The sequence below is a fragment of the Anolis sagrei genome, chromosome 2, assembly GCF_037176765.1.
Source record: "Anolis sagrei isolate rAnoSag1 chromosome 2, rAnoSag1.mat, whole genome shotgun sequence".
Taxonomy (NCBI): Eukaryota; Metazoa; Chordata; class Lepidosauria; order Squamata; family Dactyloidae; genus Anolis; species Anolis sagrei.
The window spans coordinates 48,747,288-48,772,840 of NC_090022.1; the positions used below are offsets into that span (position 1 = coordinate 48,747,288).

Here is a 25,553-nt window from a genome sequence, read left to right on the forward strand (position 1 = left end):
AAAGAGAACAGAAGAAGATACAAATTTGCATAGCATTTGCACATACTAATTTATATGCAGAAATGCATATTTGGCAACAGCCACCAAAATTTAAACAGTAATATAATGCATTTTGTTATAAGAAGAAGACAATGGTAAGATGATTTCTTTCTCTTTTTAGTCTGCTGCCCAGGAACTTAATCTAACTGATAGTTCCAATTAGAACAGAACCACTGAAAGAACTGTTAAATAAAAACACTTATTTAAATGCCATTGGTTCAATGGCTCTACCTTTTTGCACCTTAGCAATTGATTTTGGGGAGGGAGTATTGAAAAGTTACAGAGAAATAAATAAGGTTATTTCTAACAGTATGATGTTCAACTTTACATGGTCATCTGCTACAATTAAAATTGACAACCCTGCCATTTGCCTGTGAATTAGGAGAGAGGAGTTGTACAAAGAGCTAATATAAATTGTATGCATGTTACCCACTGGATTCCAGGTTATGTGTTACCTAAATCAAGTGAAAGAAACGTTTGAAAATATGTATGCAATGTACAAATAACAGGACTCTGTAGTCCTCTTAGTCTTTTACTATGGTCAAATTACCTTCAACCTTAGTTGTCTCTATATCATTATCTATAAAACTTCATCAATAGTTCAGTAGTCTAGAAATTTCAGAAAATCCAGTACAATGCCAGGTCAATTTAAGTTAAAGATTATTCATTTCAGTGAACCAAATGAGATATCCTAATGGAGCCTCCTCACACTTTATTTCCATTTACAAACCCAGGCGATCTCTTTGATCTTCCGGAGAAGCCCTTCTCTCGCTCCCGCCCACATCACAAGTGCAACTTGTGGGGACAAGAGAGATGGCCTTCTCTGTGGTGGCCCCTTGGCTCTGGAACTCACTCACCAGAGATATTAGGCAAGCCCCCACGCTGGCAATCTTCAGGAGGAATCTGAAAACCTGATTATTCCAATGTGCCTTCAGTAATTGAACATAAGATACTTCCTGACCAAAACCTTTTCACAAAATGACCTCAATAGCACTTTATCTTATGGTTCATGCAATTAAACCCTTCCTCATCCTGGATCCTCCTCTTGATGTTGACATTGTCCTATCTCCCAGTGTTTTAAATTTTTATCCTGAATTTGGCCCTGCCCAGCAAAATCTTTTGTGTTTTAATATCTGATTTTATATTGTTGTGTTGCTGATTACAATGTTTTGCATTTCATGTATTTTATTTTTTGGTTTTATTATGTTTTTGTGTTATATTGTTGTGTATTGTACTGATGGGCATGGCCTCATGTAAGCCGCACCGAGTCCCCTTGAAGGAGATGGAGCAGGGTATAAATAAAGTTGATTATTATTATTATTATTATTAATAATAATAATAATAATAATAATAATTTTCCCTGAAAAACACCATTGTGTGATACTCTGATCATAGAATCATAGAGTTGGAAGAGAACACATGGGCCATCTAGTCCAACCCCCTGCCATGCAGGATCAATAAAGCCCAGCATAAAGCAAGGTCTTGGAGGTACTGTTTTGCAGTGGCTCCGGTCATTCCTGGAGGGTCGATCTCAGAAGGTGTTGTTGGGGGACACCTGTTCAACCCCACAACCATTGTCTTGTGGGGTTCCACAGGGCTCAATATTGTCTCCCATGTTGTTTAACATCTACATGAAGCCGCTGGGGGAGATCATCCGGACTTTCGGGGTACGGTGTCATCTGTACGCGGATGATGTCCAACTCTGTCACTCCTTTCCACCTGCTACTAAGGAGGCTGTCCAGGTCCTGAACCGGTGCCTGGCCGCTGTGACGGTCTGGATGAGGGCGAACAAATTGAAATTGAATCCAGACAAGACAGAGGTACTCCTGGTCAGTCGCAAGGCCGAACAGGGCATAGGGTTATAGCCTGTGTTGGATGGGGCCGCACTCCCCCTGAAGATGCAGGTTCGCAGCTTGGGTGTGACCCTGGACTCATCGCTGAGCCTGGAACCCCAGGTTTCGGCGGTGACCAGGGGAGCATTTGCACAGCTAAAGCTTGTGCGCCAGCTGCGCCCATACCTTGGGAAGTCTGACTTGGCCACGGTAGTCCACTCTCTGGTTACATCCCGTTTAGACTACTGCAACGCTCTCTATGTGGGGTTGCCTTTGAAGACAGCTCGGAAGCTCCAACTAGTCCAACGCTCGGCAGCCATGATTTTAACAGGAGCGGAGCGCAGGGAGCATACAACCCCCCTGTTGCGCCAACTCCACTGGCTACCAATCTGCTACCGGGCTGAATTCAAAGTGCTGGCGTTGGCCTTTAAAGCCCTAAACGGTTCCGGCCCTAGCTACCTATCTGACCGCATCTCTGCCTATGAACCCACGAGGAGTTTGAGATCTTCCGGGGAGACCCTGCTCTTGATCCCGCCTGCTTCTCAAGCTCGGCTGGCGGGGACGAGAGATAAACGGAACCTAAACGGTTCCGGCCCAAAATACCTTTCTGACCGCATCTTGGCCTACGAGCCCACGAGGACCTTGAGATCGTCTGGGGAGGCCCTTCTCTCGATCCCGCCTGCATCACAGGCACGGCTGGCGGGGACGAGGGAGAGGGCCTTCTCGGTGGTGGCCCCCCGGCTGTGGAACACTCTCCCGGCACACATCAGACAGGCGCCCTCCCTCATGTCCTTTCGAAAAAGCCTTAAGACCTGGCTGTTCGAGAGGGCATTTAATTAAGTGCTAAGCAACAACATTACGGTAATGAGAACTGGAATGGTATAAGGATGATGAGACTGGCTATGATTCTACTAAGAGACGAAGCGGATTTTTATGTAGTTTGTATTTGTTGTATAGTCATATGTTGTTGATACTGGCCTCTGTAACTGTCTTTTTATGTGTACTGTACACCGCCATGAGTCACCCGTAAGGGCTGAGAATGGCGGTCAATAAGTGCATCTAATAAATAAATAAATAAATAAATAGGGCCTTCTCGGTGGTGGCTCCTCGGCTGTGGAACGCCCTTCCTACGGACATTAGACTAGCACCATCTCTAATGGTATTCCGCAAAAAGGTGAAGACCTGGATGTTTGTGCAGGCGTTTGAGTAATTTAGTGCAATCTGGTAATGGAACATAGGAATGGAACAATGGATGACGAACCTGGACTACGCTTGGATGATGAGAAGATTGGGTACGGTTGTTTTTTGTAATAATTGTGCATTGTAATTGCTTATTAGTAATTTATGGATAATGTGTTAAGTCAATTGTTATATGTTGTATGGAACCACTGCTGTTTCTACTGTTTTTACTGTTTGTGAACCGCCGTGAGTCGCCTTCGGGCTTGAGATACAGCGGTATATAAGCAAAGTAAATAATAATAATAATAAATAATAATAAATAAGACCACTGAAAGAGAAAATGTGTTATCTCTTTAGCACTAACTATTGCATCAACGTTTCTCTGATGCCAAGAGGACAGACACAGAAAGGATTATATATCTCACACTCACACAAGAGGCATGGAGGATAGAAAAAACTTCATAAATGTTCCTTGACAATGGCAACTATTCAATATTACTGAATAACTTTCAGACATTTACCCAGTGCCATCTGAAATCTATGAAGGATAGTTTGATTTCAAGCCAACAAGAAATTATTTACCTTGACTAAAGAAGAATGAGGTACGCGAAACTTTTTTGTATCATCCTGAAACATCTGTGGTGCTAGGACTTTAATATCCCATGGTCTCGGGGATGTGCCATTTTGTGGCCCATCTACCAAAGTATCTGACAGGAAAAAGGAGCATTAGTGATGACATTTTGCTACAAAGAAGACACAATACACTGGGGCCACATTACAGCTCAGAGTGCAACACATTTCAGTACATTGAAATCAAACTTGCTGAAGAGTTCCTGGGAATCTGGTGGGTTGCCCACCCATCTGGTAGCCTTTTTGCTGACCAAGAAATATGTTAGTTGATCTAGCAAAAGTTTAAAAAGGCCAGAATTAGCACTTGGGACTGTTTTTGTGATCCTGATCTTGTTTTAAGTACAGTGAAACCTCTTTTTTTGTCCAAAATTAGAAAAAAAAAAAGCTCTGAGGCAAATGTATCTAACAGGCTATATTTGACAATTTATTTATTTATTTACAGCATTTTTATCCTGTTCTTTTCAGCCCGAAGGTGACACAGAGCAGCATACAGACCCCTCCTATCACAACCACAGGGAACGCTCCAGGTCCAGATGTTCAGTCACTGTCTTTGATGACATGAGTTTCTCCTAACTACTAACCATCATGTGACTATACTTATCTTTATCTCTATTTCTTACTATGGACAACAGAAAGAGCCATTGAAGGATGACATGGAAGAGAAAGAAAAAGGTAGATTTGTCCCCTCATTCCTGTGGTGTTGTTTCATCTTTTGCTTTTCTTACTGATGGTTTTCTCACTGAGAATGAACACTGGACAGACATTTTACTTTGTGGCACTACATGACTCTCTGATCGAATTGGGTTGGAAAAGGAAGGGAGAAAGTAATTGCACTTGCAAGCAGGTGATGAGCAAGCTAACTTCTCTGTGGGAGAAACATGGTGACTTGTTAATACACTGCCAATAAAGGTATCACCACAAAAGAAGGGAAGTTCATTGACATCACTGGGGGTGGGGAGGTGAGAACTGCATGGGGTAAAACTATCAGAATGGGTGATGCCAAAATGACACTCCATAAAAAATGTGCAGTGTCTCAATGGAAATGTATTTTAAAATTTAAAAATATATCTGGAATTAGATTTAACCACAATGACATCGACTATAGCAATATTTCACCAAGGCTAAAACTCTATGCTAGCTTACTTTTTGAACCTTCTAATGAGCTTGCATTCTGGTCAGGGCTGTCATTATTACTCAATTACAATGACTTCAAATCTCATGATTTCACCTGCAGATACTACAAGCACACCATTGTTTCCATTGATGCTTTTATTTTCATTTTTTTTGTTTTGTCATGGATTTTGTTTATATGTTCTGTAGGGCTGGGCGGTTTCGTTTCGTTAATTCGTAATTCGTTAATAATTCGTTAATTTTTTCAATTACAAAACGATAACGAACCATTCTGGAGCAATTTTTTTAAAAAACGAATTTTTAAAAAGTTTTGTAAATGCTTCGTATTTTGTTATTGTATTCGTTTCGTTATTGTTCTGAGGTCGTTTCGTTATTATTTCCGCATGTCTGGGGCAAGTTTTTTGTTTAATTAGTGAAAAAAAATGATAATATCACACCAACAGTCAACAACAGAGGGAGAGGGAAGCTTCAGAAGTTTTTGGAGGTTTTTTAGCATATTTCGCAGTCGCGTCCGCCATTAACGAATCGATTCGTTATTGTTTCGGAAATCAATTCGTTAATGTTTTGTAATTTTTTTCACATTTACGAAATTTCGTAAATATCGAACTTTTTTAAGGGAAAATTTTGTAATTATTTTAAATATCGAAACAAAAAAACCCCCAAATACAAATCGATTTTAGAAACAAATTTTTCCGTTGTTACCCAGGCCTAATGTTCTGTTATTTTAGCTACCATATTGTGGTATGGTCTGGTACAAGAGGATATTCACAACGATGACACCATGCATTACCGCTCTGTGTGACATCAATTCCAAAGATATCACTGGACAAGTTTTAGCACTATGTTCCATTATAGATTCCTGATTGTTACATTAATTCATCTAATTTATCTTTACATGAAACTCCTAAATTAAATTAGCTATACATCTAGTTACTTAACCTTTTTCTTTTGCCATAGTAGTTACATTTGCACATTTGACTACAGAAGTCAAGACTCAGACAAAATACTCAAGTTATACAGAAGGCTGTCAAATTGTGCAGAGATTATGGGTGGTTATTTTTTTGGCATAACCTGTTCCTCTTTCTTGGATCAATAGGTGAATTCATTCTTTCTGAGGCTTTCAGCCTGACATCGTTGACAGCCACTGAGGTATTTCACATACTGCGAATTCTCGCGCTAGACAAGAGTTGCTTTTAAAAAATAATAATGACTCCCTCTGGGTACCAAGCACAGCACAAAAATCTTCGTAAACACACAGGATGGCAAGGCAGGGAGAGAATGAACCTTGTACTGTAAAAGAGAATGTTTTGACCACAATGTTATCTTCAGGAACTCTCAGCTGATCCATACAATAGTGTCATGCCAAGTACTTTGATAGAGGTTTATTACCAATCTGCGAAAATTATTACACTTCAGATTCTTACATTTTAGTATCTTATATATTTATGCTGAGGGGGACTCAAAGAGTTTCCCTTCCCCCACCAAAGTAGCTGGAAATCTTTCTTTCTGGATCAAATTACAAAGCCCAACCTGAAAATTGTATGAACATGTAAAATAACATATTCACTAATGGAACAAAAAATGAATATGGCTAGAATGAAAGACTAAATCTTGAGACAATCATTTTGACACTCCCATGAACCCATAACACTTTGAGTAATCTTGGGTCAGCCAAACTATGCCCCTCTCCTCTCTCTGCCATGCCAGTCCCAAAAGAGATTGTATTCCTCAGACTATGAAGTAACCACATCCTCCTTCAGCATTTCAGCCTGATGAAGAGCTGAGTCCTCCTCCAATTCAGCAAAAAGACAAACTGGAGGAGAGACTTCCAAGCATTTGTGAAAGAAAACACATGAAGCATTTGACACAGATCCTCAAACACAGGAACAGACTACATACCCAAAGTTATGAATGCTCTAAATGCTCTCAAGCAGAGAACAGAACATACATTCTGATTTTCAATAACAATGCACACTACGCTTACACCTCTAGCCTCTTGTCAGTTTTAATGCAATAAAGGACGGAAATTAAGATCTTCTGGGGAGGCCCTCTTCTCAGTTCCACCTCCTTCCCAGGTGCAGCTGGTAGGGATGAGTGACAGGGCCTTCTCAGTGGTGGCCCCTCAACTATGGAACTCCCTCCCTAGTGATGTGAGATCAGCCTCCTCTCTCATGGCATTCAGAAAAAAAGTAAATTGGAACCAGGCATTCAGAAGCTAGCAACAATGCAATAGACAACTGGGAATTAATGTGACTGTAACTGAAATGGCTCATGGACTCTGATGATGAACTATGTGGTTGTTTTAATTGATGTTTTAAATCTTGTTTTAATTGTATTTATATATTATTGTCTTATGTTTAATGATTTTTCTGTTTAATGTATTTATAATTTGTTATGTTTATACTTTGATATGGCATCCCCCTTGGGGTGAGAAGGGCGGGATAGAAATATGGTAAATAAATAAAGTATGAACTAAAATTATTTACACCTTTTGGCTACATAACTAAAATGACTTGTTTTAAAAGTTAGCCTCATAAAAATATATAAAGCTTAACATTGCTTCCAAGCATATGGTGGTGATGAATAGGTGGGTGTGGGTGAGCAAGTATATATAGAAAGAGTGACAGCATTGTTCCCACCTGAATAGTATTGTCTACTATCACAATAGCTGATTTCTCAAAAAATTGGAAAAAATATTTCAGATGCCTACTTAGGTCTTTTCACGCAGTTGTAAAAGACATAACTGACAATAATATTTTCTATAGAGTATTGTCAAAGACATTCATGACCAGAATCACTGGGTTGTTGTGAGTTTTTCGGGCTGCATGGCCATGTTTCCAAAAGCATTCTCTCCTGATGTTTCACCTGCATCTATGGCAGGCATCCTCAGAGGTTGTGAGGTCTGTTGGAAACTAGAAAAATTGAGTTTATATATCTGTAGAATGTCCAGAGTGGGAGAAAGAACTCTTGTCTGAGGTAGGTGTGAATGTTTTGATTGATTACCTTGATTAGCATTTAATGTCCTGACAGGTTCAAGGTATGGCTTCTTACTCCTGAGGAATCCTTTGTTGGGAGGTGATTAGCTGTTTCTGATTGCTTCTTGTCTGGAATTCCCCTGTTTTTGAGCGTTGTTATGATTTTTGAGTTTTTTAAATATTGGTAGCCAGATTTTGTTCATTTTCACTGTTGAAATTGTCTACAAGTTTGTGGATTTCAATGGCTTCTCTGAGTAGTCTGACATGGTAGTTGTTAAGAGTGGTCCAGCATCTCTGTGTTCTCAAATAATATGCTGTGTCCAGGTTTGTTCATCAAGTACTCTGCTACAGCTGACTTCTCTGGTTGAGTTAGTTAGCAGTGCCTTTCATGTTCCTTGATTCGTGTTTTGGCTCTGCGTTTGGTGGTCCCGATGTAGACTTGTCCACAGTTGCATGGTATACTATTGACTCCTACAGAGGTGAGAGGATCCTTCTTGTCCTTTGTTGAACGTTGCATTTGCTGGATTTTCTTAGTGGGTCTGTAGATAGTTTGTAGGTTATGTTTCTTCATCAACTTCCCGATGTGGTCAGTGGTTCCCTTGATGTATGGTTAAGAACACTTGTCCTCTGGGTGGTAAAAAAAATACTTGTTTTCTATAGAGTGCATCAGCACTTTGAAGCAATAAGTGTTATTCGCATTTGGCACCCTTCAGATATTTTGAGTTAAAACTAATATAATTTCTAGGGACTAACTATGCTTTCTGATGAAGAAATGAGTTGAAAACTGAGACACCTGGTGGGCACATACCAGATAAAGTTGAATTAAATGAACTATATATATAAATGTTCAACAAAGATACTAAGCTCACGGAATTTCCTGCTATAGGGTTGTTAATTGTTTTGATTGACCTGGAATTAAAAAGGTCAGCATACAAGTATTTGTTTGGACTACAAACAATCTATTTCCAGTGTGTCTGTTCCTCCACTATCACAAACCAATGTGTTAAGTGGTTGCCTATAAATGAAAGCTAGAATGCTAATGGTTATAATGGTTCTCTACCAAGTAGCACTATGTGAGTAATTTTATGCAGTGTTCACACATATGTAAATGTTAAAAATCATCAAATCTAAAAATGTTGAACATCACCAATCAAGCAAATGATCATCCTATTTTAGCTTGCATTGACTATGAAATGGATACTAGTGTGAACCAGGGATCTTCAAACTGTGGACCTCCAGCTGTTTTGGCCTCCAACTCCAAGAAGCCCAAGCCAGCTTGCTCAATGATCAGCAATTCTGGGAGTTAGAGGCCCAAGCTGAAGGGCCACAGTTTGAGGATGTCTGATGTAAATTTAATTAAAACAGACTAAACCCTCCATTTTGGAGCTCACTGATTTGACTGCAGTCAAAGATATCCACTGAACTACTTACTGGTATAAGGTTCAAAAGTCCATTCACATAATCTTGTTTCATTAAAGGTCTCTAGTCGATACTGTGGAGAAACAAACCTTAAAATTACATGCTATTTTTGGGCCATGATATTAGGACTGTCTGTCTATAGGAAATATTTTCACTTTAAATCTTATTCAGCAAGAGGCTGTCTTCAAAAGGTTGCATGTTACAATCATGAGAACCAAACCAATGCCAGATTTTGCCAAAGTGAACCAATAAAAAGAAATCTTCTCCCCATGCGGATACATTTTGTTACCATATAGGATAGAATGGTAGCTTTGGCTGCATTCTAGCTTAGTCCCCTTCCACACAGTTGAATAAAATTCCACATTATCTGCTTTGAACTTGAATATATGGCAGTGTGGACTCAGATAACCCAGTTCAAAGCAGATATTGTGGGATTTTCTGCCTTGATATTTTGGGTGTGGAAGGGCCCTTAGTTCAAAGATTAGAAATTCATCTCAAAAGAATGACAGAAGAATTGAGAAGTGACAAGACAATGCTTTATGATTACTCAGGCTGGATCTACACTGCCCTATATTCCAGGATCTGATCCCAGGTTATTTGCTTATCCCAGATTATCTGGCAGTGTAGACTGATACAATCCAATTCAAAGCATATAATGTAGTTTATCTGGTGTAATCATCTGAATTATATGGCAGTGTAGAAGGGGCCTCATTTATGCATGACTTCAGCATGTGGTTAAACATTTTCAAATTTTCAGTTGCACAGACTTGGAAAAATGTGTCTGTTCTAAAGAAGAAATAAAATCTGATAGGTAAAGCCACCATTTTGCCACTAACCACCATGCAACTCCAAGCTTGTAATTTGAATGTACAAAAGTGCAGGTATCACACTATATTTATACAGTCCAAATAACACAGCCCTTAAGGGTCAGAACATAGACAGCTACATTTTAAAGCTTGTGTGAATATGGAAAATCCTTTTCACAGGAATGAGGATGTGTAGTAGAGGTGGAAAAGGTAGCTGTGCCCACATACACCTCAGGCAGGCCTCAGTGCACTAAAGTTGGTGCAAAAATAAACTATAAATCTGACTCTGAAAGTCAGTTTGTTTACATTTCCAAGTTTTTCCAGGGCTTAATCACCTAATTCAGGGTGGGAATAAGTGATACAATTCACAAAACTGATGCTTTCGATTACTTTTCTTCACACCCAAATATTTGGAAACTTTTAAGGGGGGATTTGGATCTTTGGGGAGGTGGGGGTTGTAAGAGAAACGTTGCTCTATAGCTGTTTATGTTTAAATGTTTATATTGAGTCCCAATCGAGAGAGAAAAAATCAACATGTCCATCTGGTGCTATTGCTGAGTATTTTCATTGTAGGGCCCTTGAATGTCTCTGAGCAAATGTGATCTCAGCATCTTCCAGTACTAGGTGACCATGACCGGTTACGTTGAAGATGTTCGAGAAGTGGCTTCACAATAGGGAAAGCATCTTCCAAATATGCTCAAGCTCAAGAACTCCTCTTGAGACCTGAAAGAGGGCAAACTCTCATTGAAATCAGTCCAGTGGAGGAGAGCATAATGTTCTTTGTGAACCCTTCCGTTTCACCTGCCTAACTTAATGTAATCTGGACCTGGTGGGGACTCACTCTGCACAACCTCTGAGGCTTCAGCTCCTGAATGACGAGTTCTCCTACTGCTCTGTTGCCATAGCAACACTTTGAATTGACGAAGCTGAGGAGCGCATTCCTGGCGGTGTCTTCCGTCATTTGGGGGATCCTGCGGGTTAAACACACAGTCATTTCGAAAACACATACACACACAGGTATACCTGTGACGGATAAGATAAATAATAGATCCAGAAAACCCAATTTATTTAGTTTGCATGACAGACACAGAAGAGATGGCATTTGTGTTGAAGCCAGAAGACAGTCAAGATACGCAATTTATAACCCACCCACCCACCCGCCATTGCATACATTATTTAGCAGCTAATAGCAGGCATGGTGATTATTTAAAAGCTAAGTAAATACATTTATATTGAGGAATAAATGTGATAATGATAAGTTAATCAGAGTTACACATAGCATCTTGAATTAATATTTTATCATAAGGCTTTGACATTGTCATGTCTGTGCTACAATGCCCTGCTCACATTATCAAAGCACAGAGTTGGAATCCCTCCCTTGAATTTCTATTCCCATTTTGTGATAATTTACTATTGTAATGTTTAATCCTATTCAAAGTATACATTTTTTTTTTAAAAAAAAAGGCCAGGGTATATCTGTTTTGGGACCTATTCTATATATAGTCTGGCTTGTTGTACAGTCACAACCAAATGGGATTCACATGATCCCTTTTGTTTTCCGCAAAAATACATTTGTAGTCACACGGTCTCCTTTTTATCCTTTTTTGCAACTACAGGTAGATCCTGAGTTACCAACAAGACACGTTCTCTAGATTTGTTCTTCAGTTAAATTTGTATGTAATTTGGAACTCCAGCCAAAAATAAAATTTCAGATATCACAGGGACCTGTTAACACCCAGTGCTGTTTCTTTTCTTGTCTGGCCCCTGTTCGGAAGATTTCACTTCAATTTCTGTGCCTGTGATAATTGGATTTTGAAAACTGGCTTGTTGTGGAAACAAAGATTGGTGAGAAAGCTTCACTTGAGACTCCTTTTCCCAACAATGATGATGGGTATTATGAAGATTATGATTATTATTATTATGTTACTGTCACAAAAACACAGTATGTCACAGCAAATTAGATCTATATGCTGGATTTCATATCACAAAATCACAAGTCGAACACTTCCGAAGCATCTAGGACTGTGTGATGTATTTCCAATGAAGTGTGCAGATTTATTTATTTATTTTATTTATTTACTATGCTTCTATACCGCCATTCTCAGCCCGAGGGCGACTCATGGCGGTTTACAAAATGGCACAATTCAATGCCCACAACAGTACAAAAATAATTTAAACATTAAAACATTTAATACAGGTAAAAATTCATTACAATTAACATCAGTAACACAATAAAAACCATAAGTCCTCCGCATTTCATTACCAGTCATTATCCAGTCACGTTGTCCAACCGTTCCGAGATCAGAGTTTAATAGCTACAGATCCAAGTAAGGTGGCTTTTTGCAGTTGACAGATCATGATTTTGTCAATGTTTATTGTGCCCAAATGCCGGCTGAGATCATTTAGCACGGCACCCAGTGTGTCAATGACTACTGGGACCACCTGTACTCGTTTATGCCAGAGCCTTTGCAATTCGATTTTGAGGTCCTGATAACGGCTGAGTTTTTCCTGTGGCTTTTCCTCAATGCGACTGTCACCCAGTATGGCAACATCAATAATCCAAACATTATACTTTATCATCATCATCATCATCATCATCATCATCATCATCATCATCAGGCTGCCCTCTCTTCCCAAGAGGACTCAGATAACTCTTCCAGGAGTGAATTTCCCTTCCGAAGGATAGATTTTCTCTCAATTTCTGTCCCCCCCCCCCCCCCTGTCAGGAGCAACTTGAGAAACTGCAAGTCACTTCTGGTAGGAGAGAATTGGCTGTCTGCAAAGACGTTGCCCAGGCAATACCTGGATGTTTTTATGTTTTACCATCCTTGTGGGAGGCTTCTCTCATGTCCCTGCATGGGGAGCAGGAGCTGACAGAAGGAACTCATCCATGCTCTCCCTGGATTCAAACCTCTGACTTGTTGGTCTTCAGTTCTGCCAGCACTAAGATTTAACCCCATTGCGCCACCGGAGGCTCCTGTTGTCTCTCCCCCATTCTTAACTCTGAGTCATTTGTAAGTCTGATATCCTTAACTCAGGGACTTCTTGTACTTTGGTTTTCCTCAGCTTGTTTGTGTGAAAAGTAGTTAAATTTGTCTTTTTGTTGATGCAGAAACACTGCTTTTATCCATTGTTATTACTGTCCCTTAGAAAACCTGAACTGTGTGTGTAAGGGGGGGGGGGGGGGGAGAGACTGAACACAGCACAGCTGTGCCAGATTTCCCTACAAACTGTGGTAGCCCTCTTACATCTTTGATGAGCTGTTGAGTATGTTCTAGTCAACAAAGATGAGTTTCCTTCAGTATTTTTGGACTGGACTGTTAAATTCACCTTTTATCACACCTGGCTGAGTTTGAAATTAAGCAGAAGTTTTTTTTTTCTAGTCTAAAGAAAGCAATTATGGATCCGCAGCTCTAGGTTATTAATCCATAACTTCAAGACAGGAAGCCAGACACATTGATAATTTTTCATACAATCCTACAATATGTTTTTTTCATTCCAAAGCATAGGTCAGTAAAGGTCTAGTTGATATCAAGCAAATAAAATCTTTCCAGGTAAGAAAAATGAAGAGATTTTTGACATTGGCCAGTCCTGTGGGCTACTGAATGGAGATAGTAGCCCAGGCATGAGCAAACTTCAGCCCCCTGGGTGTTTTGGACTTCAGCTCCCACAATTCCTTACAGCCGGTGGGTGGGTAGCAACACCTGCATTGGCATCCGTTCATGATGATGCTAGCAACTTTCGAGGATTACAATTAAACAGAGATTTCTTACCTGCATTCCACAAACACAGAGTTGTTTCTCTGTATACTGAACCTCTGCGTCATCTCTGGAGGTGGAACTAATTTTTTCCTTCCTAATTTAAAGAAGAATTAGTTTTGTTTTTCAAGGATTTTCTCATATAAGCAGGCACAATATCAAAGAAGACTTGGAAACTAATGGAAAATGTCTTATAATACCAATGCTTGTTTCAAAACAAGAAGTGTTATCATTATACATTCGATCTTCTGGCATTTGACAGCTAAATGGAAGATTTATGAACAGAACATGACAGATATCTGTAACTGCAGTTGTTTATATCTAGTCGTCAAGGAGAACATTGTCTTAAAATTATTCCATTATTATTCTGTCATTATTAAATACTGCCATTTATCAACCTGCCTGCACAATATCTTTCATATGCTCAGTTCTTTGCTGGACTGAACTGTCTTTAATAATGTCCATTAATAATGTATTTCTATATCTGTACTGGAAACACTGAAATGAGTTTCTGCCATTTTGTTTTCATCATACAAGCTGAGCAATAGATGCTGAGAAAAATAACAGGTCTGAGTTCCTTGCAAAAAAATTCTAGATGAGAATTATCAAAGGACCTATAAACTACGGGCGCTGGTACCATACTCAAAAACTCCGGAGGAACTCTCCTAGCAGTTTCAAGTATATGTTAAACAGCATGGAGAACAAAATGGAACCTGGAGGTCAACAGCCAAGGGTTCCAACAGGAGTCTCCCTGCCCCCTACACCACCTTCTGGGTAAGCGCTCCAGGAAGAACCAGAGCCAGTGCCTCCCAGCCCCATCCTGGTGAGGTGACCCAGAATGATACCATGGTGAATGGTACTGAAAGCCACTGAGAGGTCAGGAGAACCATCAGGGACACACTCCCCATGTCTAGCTCTCTGTCATCTACCAAGGCAACCAAAACTGTCTCCGTTCCATAGCCAGGCCTGAAACCAGATTGAAATGGGTCTAGATAATTCATTTCATCCAGAAATCCCTGCTCAAAAATCTTGTTCAGAAAGGTAAGGCTGGAGACTGGCGGAGGAGTTTAGGGTTGGCTTTTTAAATATAGGTCTCACCACTGCCTTCTTTAGGCAAGCTAGAACTTTACCTTGTTCTAAGGAGGCATTGACCACCATCTTCACCACTTTGGCAGTCCCCCTCTGGCCTGTTTGATCAGCCAGGAAGGGCAAGGATCTAGAATACATGTGGTAGCTCTCACCTTTCCAAGGATCCTGTCCACATCCTCAGGCTGCACAAACTGAAAATTATCCATCAAGACTGGACAGGCAGGAGCCAAAGTTACATCCATTGGAATGATATCAATTACGGCATCCAATTAGGAATGGATCTGAGTGACTTTATCTGCAAAGTGTCTTGCAAATTCTTTACAGTGGGTTGCTGAATGGTCAGGGATTTCTCCTTGAGGACTAGTATGTAATATTCCTCTGTCCACTCAAAACAGCTTAGCTGGACAGTTCCTTGCAAATGCAATCATGGCAGCAAAGAACGATTTCTCTCTTGCCTCCATTTCACAGAGTAGGCTTTAAATCAAAATATAATATAATATAGCATATATACTCAAGTATAAGCTGACCCAAATATAAGCAGCAGCACTGTGGCTGCAGGGTGAGCATTGTCCTCTTCTTCTCCTTCCTCCCCTTCTTTCGAAGCAGAGGAGGAAGGAGAGGAAGAGGATGAAGCGGTGGCGACAGCGTGGCAAGAGGAGGAGGAGGATGGCAAATGGGCTCCTCAAGTCCCCTCCCCGCAGAAGCAACAGCAGCAGCCTTTCTTCTCTTGGCTACCTTCTGGCCTTCCTCACCTCCTCCTCCTCCTCAGCAGGTAAAATCCTCCACTCTCCTTGTCTCAAATATAAGCCGAGGGAGGTTTTTCAGCTGAAAAACTCAGCTTATATTCAAGTATATATGGTAATCTCTATAATATAATCCACCTGCTTACCTAAATTCCTACAGAGCAATTATTAGGCCTACTATTTTCTCCTTGCCTGCCTGAATGCTATTAGTAGCCCTCATTAGAATACATCCATTGATTCCATGAGGCCTACCTACATGGTGGCTCATGATTCAACTATCAATTCAATCAGCCGACTGTATTTCACACTAACTAACTAACTAGATTCAGGAGTATAAATTGCTGCTGCTCCATTACTCCTGGTCCTTTTTCACTCTGCCTCCTTACTACTGTTGACTTTACTTTGAGATTTATTCCTATTGTGATCCTGATACTCTCACTAAACATGCCTCTGAGGTTAAGAGAGGGCCCTCTCCTGATAATCCTGAAGCTGGCACAAGCTCAGTACATTCATATTCCCTACCCTGAAAAAGTTTGAGAATGCACCCTTACCATGGTCACGAAATGTCCATTCATAATGGCCAAGTGGTTCTAACAGATCTCTAGAGGGCAGGAAAGGGCTTTCAGGCTCTGATTCCAGATCCAGACTAGCTGTTGGAGACATAAGCAAATAAGCAGATTGTTCAATTAAGGCAAAATGGAACCTTGAGATCAATTAAGTCATTGAATATTGTGAGGTTTTGAAAATGATAATAGCAGAGATAAAAAAAAAAGAGATGAGAAAATGATTTAAATTGAGTCTTTGGCCCCTTCTACACTGCTATATAAAATGCCGATTATCTGCTTTGAATTGAATTATATGGCAGTGTAGACTCAGATGATTCAGTTCAAAGTAGATAATGTCAATTATTAGCTTTGATAATCTGGATTATATGTCAGTGTAGAAGGGGGCTTTATGAATAATGGCAAAAACCCTGCAAGAAAGATATAGATACAGTATTGCAACTTCAGTCTGTCTTCTTAAAACCCATTTTAAATTAGAGCTTTTCTGGCCTTTGATTAAAACAACAACTTGGGGGGGGGGGTCTTTTTAGGTGTCACAGGGAGCGGTTTTCCATCATCTTGAACTAGGAAATATACACAGTAAGACTTACATCTTCATAAGTGGAGTTATGATTCCAGAATATAAAACTAAGCAGTTTTGCAATGTTCATATTGAGCAAGGGTTTGTGGGATATTACTGCACAAGGGAGCCAATAAAATGACCAATGTGCAAGGGGACTAATGTGCAACAGGATTCTTCATGAAGAACACACAAGGAAAGCACGGGAGTGGGCAAGGAGTAGTATCTGGATCTCTGCAGTCTGGATTTGAGAATCTGATCTGTATGAACTACTGTGTCATGTACCTGCCTGCACTTCTCAGCCCTACTCTTGCTGCCTTTATCTGAGATAGCGTCCATAGAAAATTGCTCTCCAGTGCACAATATGTCATGTTTTTATTTCACATGCCAGAGGTTTAATGTGTCAGGGAAAGAATGAAGATAATTTGTAATGATGACACACTAAAGGCAACAGGGAGAAATATTTAGGGGGCATGCTGCATTTGGTACTGAATTCTGTGTGCCCAAATGAGGTCATAGGCATTTTTATAATTATACAGCATAGGAGTTATCACATGCAAACCAGCACTGCAGCAGGTCCATCACCTTTGGTGACAATCTCATCGAAACCAATTTGCACCCCTCCCTGGATATTGACAGGTAAAACTCATCAATAAATCCCAATACTACTACATTCCTATCACCTTAATGTGATGGGTCTTTTCCACTTCTGTGCAAGCAGGATGACATCAGGGGACAAAATTCCTCTGTCCCTCTTATGTGCCCCTCTCACTATTCCCAAGCTGGCCATCTTCCTTTTATTTTGTATACATCTTTGCCACTTTTGTTATTAATGCTGAAATTGCACAATTGCACTAAAAATAAAAAAGTTAGTAATAAATAAAGGAATTTCAGTGGTTTAGGAAAATGCACTTACAAGGGTGTATAGAAGTATAATTGTGGGACCATGGAATACTGATTCAGCATAATTATGGCCCATCTACACTGCCATATAATGCAGTGTAGGAATTTGCACTAGGGGGTTAAAAAGAACACCAGGAAAGATTCAAATCATGCAGCAAGATCCAGACCTTTCCCAGTGTTGGGGCAGTAAGGACTTCCATCCTAGATCCCTATGCAAGATCCAGGACAGTATCTCCACAGCCATCCCACACTCCCCGTGCACACACAGTCCAGGATGGGATAGCAGTGTCTTCCTCCACCCCTGCACCCCCTAATCCACTATAAATCTGGTTGCTGCCTCCTGCATAATTTGTAGTTTAGGGAAGAGCCTTTAACAACCTCACTAAACTACAAACCCCAGAATTCTGCAGGAGGCAAAAACCAGATTTAAAGTGGATTCATTCTCTCTAGTGTGATGAAGTAGTGGAGTGGAACAGCATTGTGCTACTCTAAAGAGGTGCAATATCAAAACTGCACAACCAGGTATGTATCCATTACACGAATGCAACTGTGGTGGAATTGTGGGTTGATGTGATAAAATCTCTAGTCTTCCAAACTAATTTTCAACCGCTTAGTTGCAGCAAGTGAAGTGTATACTGCCCCTACTGAGATAAGTCATTCATAGGATGAAACTAAATATGTTTGTAAACATTGCTATGTGCAAGGATATATTAAACATAGCATATAAAGGATATATGGGACTCTGTAATCATGTTCAGTTTACAATGGTTGCAGAGCTCTCATGACTGAGGGCTTAGCCTTATCAGCATTCCCAGTCATGGAAGCTCTATAACGGAATTTAATATAATGCAGTGAGAGGTCTATGCAGCTGCCATGGCATGGCCTGAGGCATACAGGACTTCAGGCAGAAGGAAGAAATGTGTGCCCGCCCACCTCAGTGCCTCCAGATTACCCTATATGCAGTTTTAGCCACTTTGAATCTCTTTTAAGAGAGGAAAAGTGGCTTCTTATTATTTCAAACACACTTAGATTAGTTTTAAAATGAAAACTATTGTGTTTTTAGTTTTCAATTCTGTAGTCCCAGTTTATTTTTCATAGCAAACACTGTGATAATTAGCATTGTCTTATTAATGTGAAACTTTACAACCTCTATTTTAAAAGTAGACCAAGAGTAATCTTGAGACAGCAGATGTTCTTTCCATTATGTGCATTTCCAAAAAAATATGTTCCTGCTGAGCTACAACAATAAGTGAACCTGATGCTTACCGCAGAAACAATTTGTTTCTTCTTAGCCACAATGCTACAGTGTTTTATGTGCTTTTTAAAGTCCACAGAAGAAAAATAACTACTTGTGGAAGCTCCAGGAAATGCCATTGTCTAACAGTGTACAACCCTAACATTAGTAAAAGAGAATCAATGCCATCATTCATCAATTTGATAAAGTAGTCCTTTCTGCTGAAAACAGTTACAATTCTTCATGGAGGCAAAAATAATCTCTTTATTCTTCTACATATAAGGGGGGGGGGGGGTTACACATTAGACCATAGAAGTTGATTTTATTTTTGTGATGAGGATATAGATGCCAATAACAATTCTTTAATCATGACATAAGCCCAAATTAAGGTACTTGATCTTACTAGCCTACAGAAGAATACCAAACTAGATGACATAGCCTCCACGAAATTTCTGAAAATACCCTCTTAAAATCTGGTATTTCCTAAAATAAAAATAACACATGATCTTAGTATTAGTTCTGATTTTTTATCCCATGCTTGGCTGTACTACAAAAATCGGAACGAATACTAAGATCACATGTTATTTTATTTTAGAAAATACCTCTCCTCTAGACCAGTATCCTAGCCAAGTTTCACCTGTCCCCTCTTAGTTTAGCAACCATCTCTACAATAATATTTGGGGGAGGGGGCATGGAGAGATGGATTTTCTCACCAATGTTATATGGTTATAAGATATCCCTTTTCTACTATACTCTATTAGATGCAGCTTAAAGAGCTGGGCATGTTATGCCTGCAGAAGAGAAAGTTGAGAGGAGATATGATAGCCAATGTCATGTCTCCTCTCAACCTTCTCTTATGACATTCATATTTAAAAGGATACCATAAAGAAGAGGGAGCACGCTTGTTTTCTGCTTCCCTGGAAACTAGGACTTTGAGCAATGGGTTTAAATTACAGGAAAGGAGATTTCACCTGTACATTAGGAAGAACTTCCTAACTGTAGGGACTGTTTAAAAGTTGAACTATCTGCCTCAGAGTGTAGTGGGGGCTTTTAAACAAAGGCTGGATGACCATCTGTTAAAGAGGTGCTTTGATTTTCCTTTTCCTGCATGGCGTGGGGTTGGACTGGATGGCCCTTGCCATCTCTTTCAACCCAGTGATTCTGCCTTCTTAAACTCCTTTCCCAAAAAAGTCAGGTTAGACACTGATTTGTAATTAAAGTCTGGGGGATCCAGGGAGGGTTTCTTTAGCAGCAGTCTAACTACTGCTTCTTTAAAACAGGATGGAAAATTCTTCTCCCTGAGAGATGCATTAAAAATTGTTGTATTTGAGATCTAATTGCATCTTCTTCCTGGATGACAAGCCAAGAGGAACAAGGATCAAGAAAGCAGGTTGTTTTCCTTAAATGCCCAAACAGCTTGTTCACATCAACAGTACTCATCAATTAAAATTGATCCAGTGTAATCCCACTCATAGAGTTGCTGTTGACTTTGGCTGAGCTGACATCATCTAAGTCAGCTCTTATGTGAGAGATTTCATCTGCGAAGTGATTGTGATGAGGCCGATAGTCTCTAGGGATTATGTAGTGACTGTGGAAGTTTCCCAATCCCTTTGAGGTCTCTTTCAAATCTATGATTCTATGAATTAGGATTTGGCAGCTCTGCAACATCTGTATCCAGTAAGGGACAGTTGTTCTGTTACTATGTAGGTGGGTAAGCAAAGTGACTGATGCACATTGAGACAAGACCTATGTACAGTGGGACCAGTGTGTATTGGGACCAGAATACTCTTTCTAGTCAAAATTCACTAACAGGATTCCTTAATGCCTCAGCTACTTGGCTAATTATATGTAAATTTATGTAGCATACACTGTGATAGGCAATTCCTGCCATTAGAGTTATATATGGTTCTAGTTAGTTTTTTCCCCTTTTTCCTTGTAAGAGGATGCCTGCCATAGATGCAGGCGAAGCGTCAGGAGAGAATGCTTCTAGACCATGGCCATACAGCCTGAAAAACCTACAAATCCTTGTAAGCTGTTTGTATGTGGTAGTTGTAGTCTTGTTATTTTAATTTTCCCATGTGCAGCTTGAATATGTGTGTAGGTGCGTTATATACAAGGTACATCAAGCATTGAAGCATACCGTATTTCAAGTATACCCTTTTTCATCCTGCCGATGTCCAACCTGGCTCTAAACTCTTAAAAGCAGTGTGCTGCTAAAGGGGAAAACAGTGTGTGAAGCAATGCTTTGCATGTTCTATCTGAGACCATTGCAATCTTGCCTCTCACCTCTGTGATTAAAGTCACAAGGTTTATTTCTTTTATTATTTCTTTTTTGCAGCTGCACAGAACATATGACAAATACACAGAAATAACAGTCCATATATCGCCTTAATCATGTACGTCACACAAGCCAGAAAATGACCTCGCCATTTCCCACTTAGGACCATTGATTTAATCTATGATAATAACTGTAATCTTGCAGCAGCATTTCAGTGCTGTGATAGATCATGTCTCAGCCCAATGTATCATCGCCCAAAATTGCACAGCCACTTTCATGTTCTCCAGTTGTTCAGAAATAAAAATAGGAACATGGCTTTTGTGTACTGCACTTACTCTACACTGGCTTTTAGAGTAGGCTGTGTTTGTAAATGTAACATAACAAAATTGTTTGTTTTATTCTTTTTAAAATTTATTTATTTACTATATTTGTATCCTTCCTTTCTCAACCTGGAGGGACTCAAGGTGACCTTACAACAGGCAGCAATTTGATGCCAAACACACATGTATCAATACACAATTAAAACCAAACAATTCAAAATTAACTTATTAAAAACATCAATTAAAATCACATCATCCAAAACGTAATCCAGGGCCATTCCATTTATTCATATTTACTTAATTGCACTGCTCCACTTATATGTCAAAAGCTTGGTCCCAAAGCCACAACTTAAGTTTTTTTTCCTGAAGGTCAGGAGAGAAGGAGCTGATCTAAGACATGTTTCATACAACACATAATGCTAGAAGTGCAACACAAATCATTTATTTATTTATTTATTTATTTATTTATTACATTTATAATCCTCCTTTTATCCAAAAGCCTCAGAGGATGGCATGTGTGGTCCATATTATTGTATTTGTATGTTTTTGTTTGTTGTGGTATTGAATTGTTGCCAGACTGGAAGCCCCTCTGAGTCCCCTTCAAGGTGAGATAGAGAGGGGCAAAAATACAGTAAATAAATAAATAAAATATTATCCCCATATTAACAACTCCATGAGGGAGATAGAGACTTGAGAGGCAATGGTTTAGATCATATTGTTAGTCTCAAACAGAGAAGACATGTGTAAAGATTCATAAGTCAACCATTGATTCAATGGATATACTTCAGTTGGGATTAACCCTTTGTTGTTTAAATCAATGACTGTTCCAAGTTCATTCATTCAGGATTCTGACTGAAGGGGGATAGTCTCTGTTCCATACAGGTTTTGAGGAGCACTAACTATTTGAGCAGACTTTTTTCCAGTGTGTCTTTGCGTAAGGAATATATTGCAATGGAACCCTTTTAAAATGTGCTAAAATAGGTATGGCTTGCACTATAACAAAGATTTCAGGGCGACTTACAAAAAGTTATGCAATTTAAAACAATAAAATAATTAAACTAAAGATTGATTGATTGATTGATTGATACATGGTATTTCTCCAATATGGGACCCATGTACAAACCTGACTTCTAAAGACTGGTAGTTGTTATATTAGCAGGTAATCAAATGTTGGTGTGTGTTTTAGTTTAATTGCTACTGAATGGGTGGTTTGACATCAGAGTTCAACTACTTGAATGCTATCATGTAAAGAATTGAGATAGAAATAAGAGATAGAAAAATGCAGGGAAACAACCTAATTTTCACCTTAGGAGAAGCATTCTAATAGTTCAGAACCCATTGCCTGGAGATATGTTGGGCATTCTATCATTGGAGGTATCTCAGCATACAAGACTGACAGGGATATTGAAATTGCATCCTGCACCATTGAGGTGGTGAATAGAGACTATCAACACTTTACTTCTGTGATGATGGACTTTAACCATCTCCCAAAAGGCAAGTCATCTGACAAGTGGGAAAAGATTTTGGGGGCTAAAAGTCCCAAAACCACAAGCCAGCATAGCTTCAACATGTTGACTATGGATTCTGGAACTAGTAATCCTGGAAGTAATTTTTCTAAGCTCTTAACCAGGGATGATGTTTTTCCTAGGGAAAGGCTATTGCAAGCAAATAAAATAGCATCCTTTGTAAATAGAGACTATTGCATGTAAGAAGTTGCCTCTTACATGTGCTGAGATGTGTAACAACACAAGAAGAAGCAAAATATTTCATTACAAAGGAAGATTAGCCATACAGAGAACATGATAAAACACTTTATATCTTTTTTAATACATCAGAAGATTATTTTGCCTTTCACACACAGCTTGAACTGCTAAAGAAAATAGCTTTTCAGCTTAGCTTTACCAAGATTGTGATATTCCTGGGCTTACTGAATGCTCCAATCCTTTTGTCATCAAAATAATAAAAATATTCACTTCCTCACATCAGGATCCAATCTGCATTCCTGTATACGCTTACCTGGGTGAAAATTCCATTGAATCCCCTTCTATTCAGACACGTCAAGAGCGTGAAGTGTAGCTGATAACTTTCTGCAAACTCTTCATGAACACAATGAACTCATACTTCCTTCATCTTTTTAAGATACTTGATTTAAACACACAACACTTTCCTATGTTAGAGAACTGGTTTCTGGGCCCTAATATTTTTTCAGCACCTTGTTATGCTGTCAGAAGTGCAGAACAAACACAGTGCAGAATTGCAAAGATAGGGAAAGCCAAAGAAATGAATCCAACAGATGTGGCCCTCCAAGGCAACCCTGTATTGGGTTTTCAGTCACACTTCAGTACTCTTCTAACTATAGCAAAATGTCAAAAATCATTATATAGCAAGAAACCAGTGATAAAATACTGTTAAGTGAGACACTACATCAGCATGTATTTCATTGGCTAAACATACAGTTGGAGACTTATCTGCTATGCCAGACATAGTAACAGAAGAGCATATGCCTCTGTCATTTTACTTACTGTCTTTATCTCCAGCTTTCTCTAGATCCATTCTCATGGTGCCAGATGAAGTAAATATGTCCAGAAGAAGTCTCTCTCTGCAATAATTGGCACATGTATTGTTTACTAGGAATTCTATGTTAGGAACACTTAGACATCCCTAGAGACCAGCCCTTACAGCCACTCCCATTTCATAAAACAATGGGACGCCGTGATTCATCTGTCACTAAAAGAAACACCAGGCTACATGATGCAACCTGAGAGCTACACTGACTTCTGCTTCAGATTCTACAGACGCAAAATTTCCTCATCTCAGCTGCATATGATCATTGTACCCTCCTCCTTTCTAGCCAAATAATGTTGAATTGTACAAAATTGTTTTGTACACATTCAGGGTTGCCATTAGTGATGACATTAGCCACCTAATTCATACTTCTCTAACTATATGTGTAGATGGTAGCAGAGGCATTCTTGAAATAGTATATGTCTCTCTCTTTTGTGAGATAGTTCTTGGCTCAAATATTATGTAGATAGCATGTATGTATTCTGCAGAGTTGCATCCAAAACCATGTATATTCTGAAGTTATCCCAAATGCTGCTTTTATATATGCCCAAAATGTATGTGTTAGGAGACAGTGCAGGAGCCCCCAGTGGTGCAGTGGGTTAAATGCTGAGCTGCTGAACTTTCTGATCAAAAGGTCACAGGTTTGAATCCAGGGAGCAGCATGAGCTCCCACTATTAGCCCTAGCTTCTGCCAACCTAACAGTTCAAAAACATGCAAATATGAGTAGATCAATAGGTACTACTCCAGTGGGAAGGTAACGGTGCTCCATGCAGTCATGCTGGCCACATGACCTTGGAAGTGTCTACGGAAAACGCTGGCTCTTTGGCTAAGAAATGGAGATGAGCACCAACCTCCAGAGTCAGGCATGACTGGACTTAATGTCAGGGAAAAACTTTTACCTTTATTTTAAGAGAAAGTGCATATGCATTTGAGGTCACAATTAGAGATGGTTATGGATAAGAAAAATAATTTTTATCTCTTTTTAAAAAACCCAAAAGAACACAAAATGTTGTAGAAATGGAAATGATTGGACACATAACAAAATGCACATGAAATTGCTACCAAGTATAAATAGATTCCTACAATGAGGAAGTTCATAATGGAGCCCATCTGTATATATAGAGGGCATGCACTAAAATCAACAAAAGGAACAGGAGCAAAAAACCATGTTTCTCCTTCACCAAGTTGCCCAGTTGTAAGCACAGTTTCCTGACACAATTATCAATTTCTAGAAATGATAAAAATAGATGAATGCTCATTTCTTGCAGATAAGAATGTCAGTACTTCAAGTTTGCATTACAAGAAGAAATCCACAACTAAAAATACAAGGCCTGAAATGGACCAAACCATGTTAGCGTCTGATCTGACTAACCACATACTAGGACAGTGCTTCTCAACCTGTGGGTCCCCAAATGTTTTGTCCTCAAACTCCCAGAAATCCTAACAGCTGGTAAACTGGCTGGGATTTCTGGGAGTTGTAGGCCAAAACACTTGGGGACCCACAGGTTGAGAACCATTGTACTAGGAAC

The 25,553-nt window shown here is 39.5% G+C and overlaps 1 protein-coding gene across 1 annotated transcript in view; it reads right to left on the reverse strand.

Annotated features, from left to right (window-relative positions):
- LOC132766699 (protein SSUH2 homolog) overlaps positions 1 to 24,143 on the reverse strand; it is a 45,368-nt gene extending 21,225 nt beyond the window's left edge. The window contains exons 1-6 of the mRNA XM_060761010.2: positions 23,981 to 24,143; positions 16,153 to 16,251; positions 13,785 to 13,866; positions 10,853 to 10,982; positions 9,218 to 9,278; positions 3,633 to 3,757 (exon numbers count right to left, since the gene is read on the reverse strand). Of these exons, the coding sequence (XP_060616993.2) occupies positions 3,633 to 3,757; positions 9,218 to 9,278; positions 10,853 to 10,982; positions 13,785 to 13,866; positions 16,153 to 16,251; positions 23,981 to 24,017 (534 nt within the window). The 5' untranslated portion in view covers positions 24,018 to 24,143. The remainder of the gene's footprint in view (positions 1 to 3,632; positions 3,758 to 9,217; positions 9,279 to 10,852; positions 10,983 to 13,784; positions 13,867 to 16,152; positions 16,252 to 23,980) is intronic.
- Between the last annotated feature and the right edge of the window lie 1,410 nt (positions 24,144 to 25,553).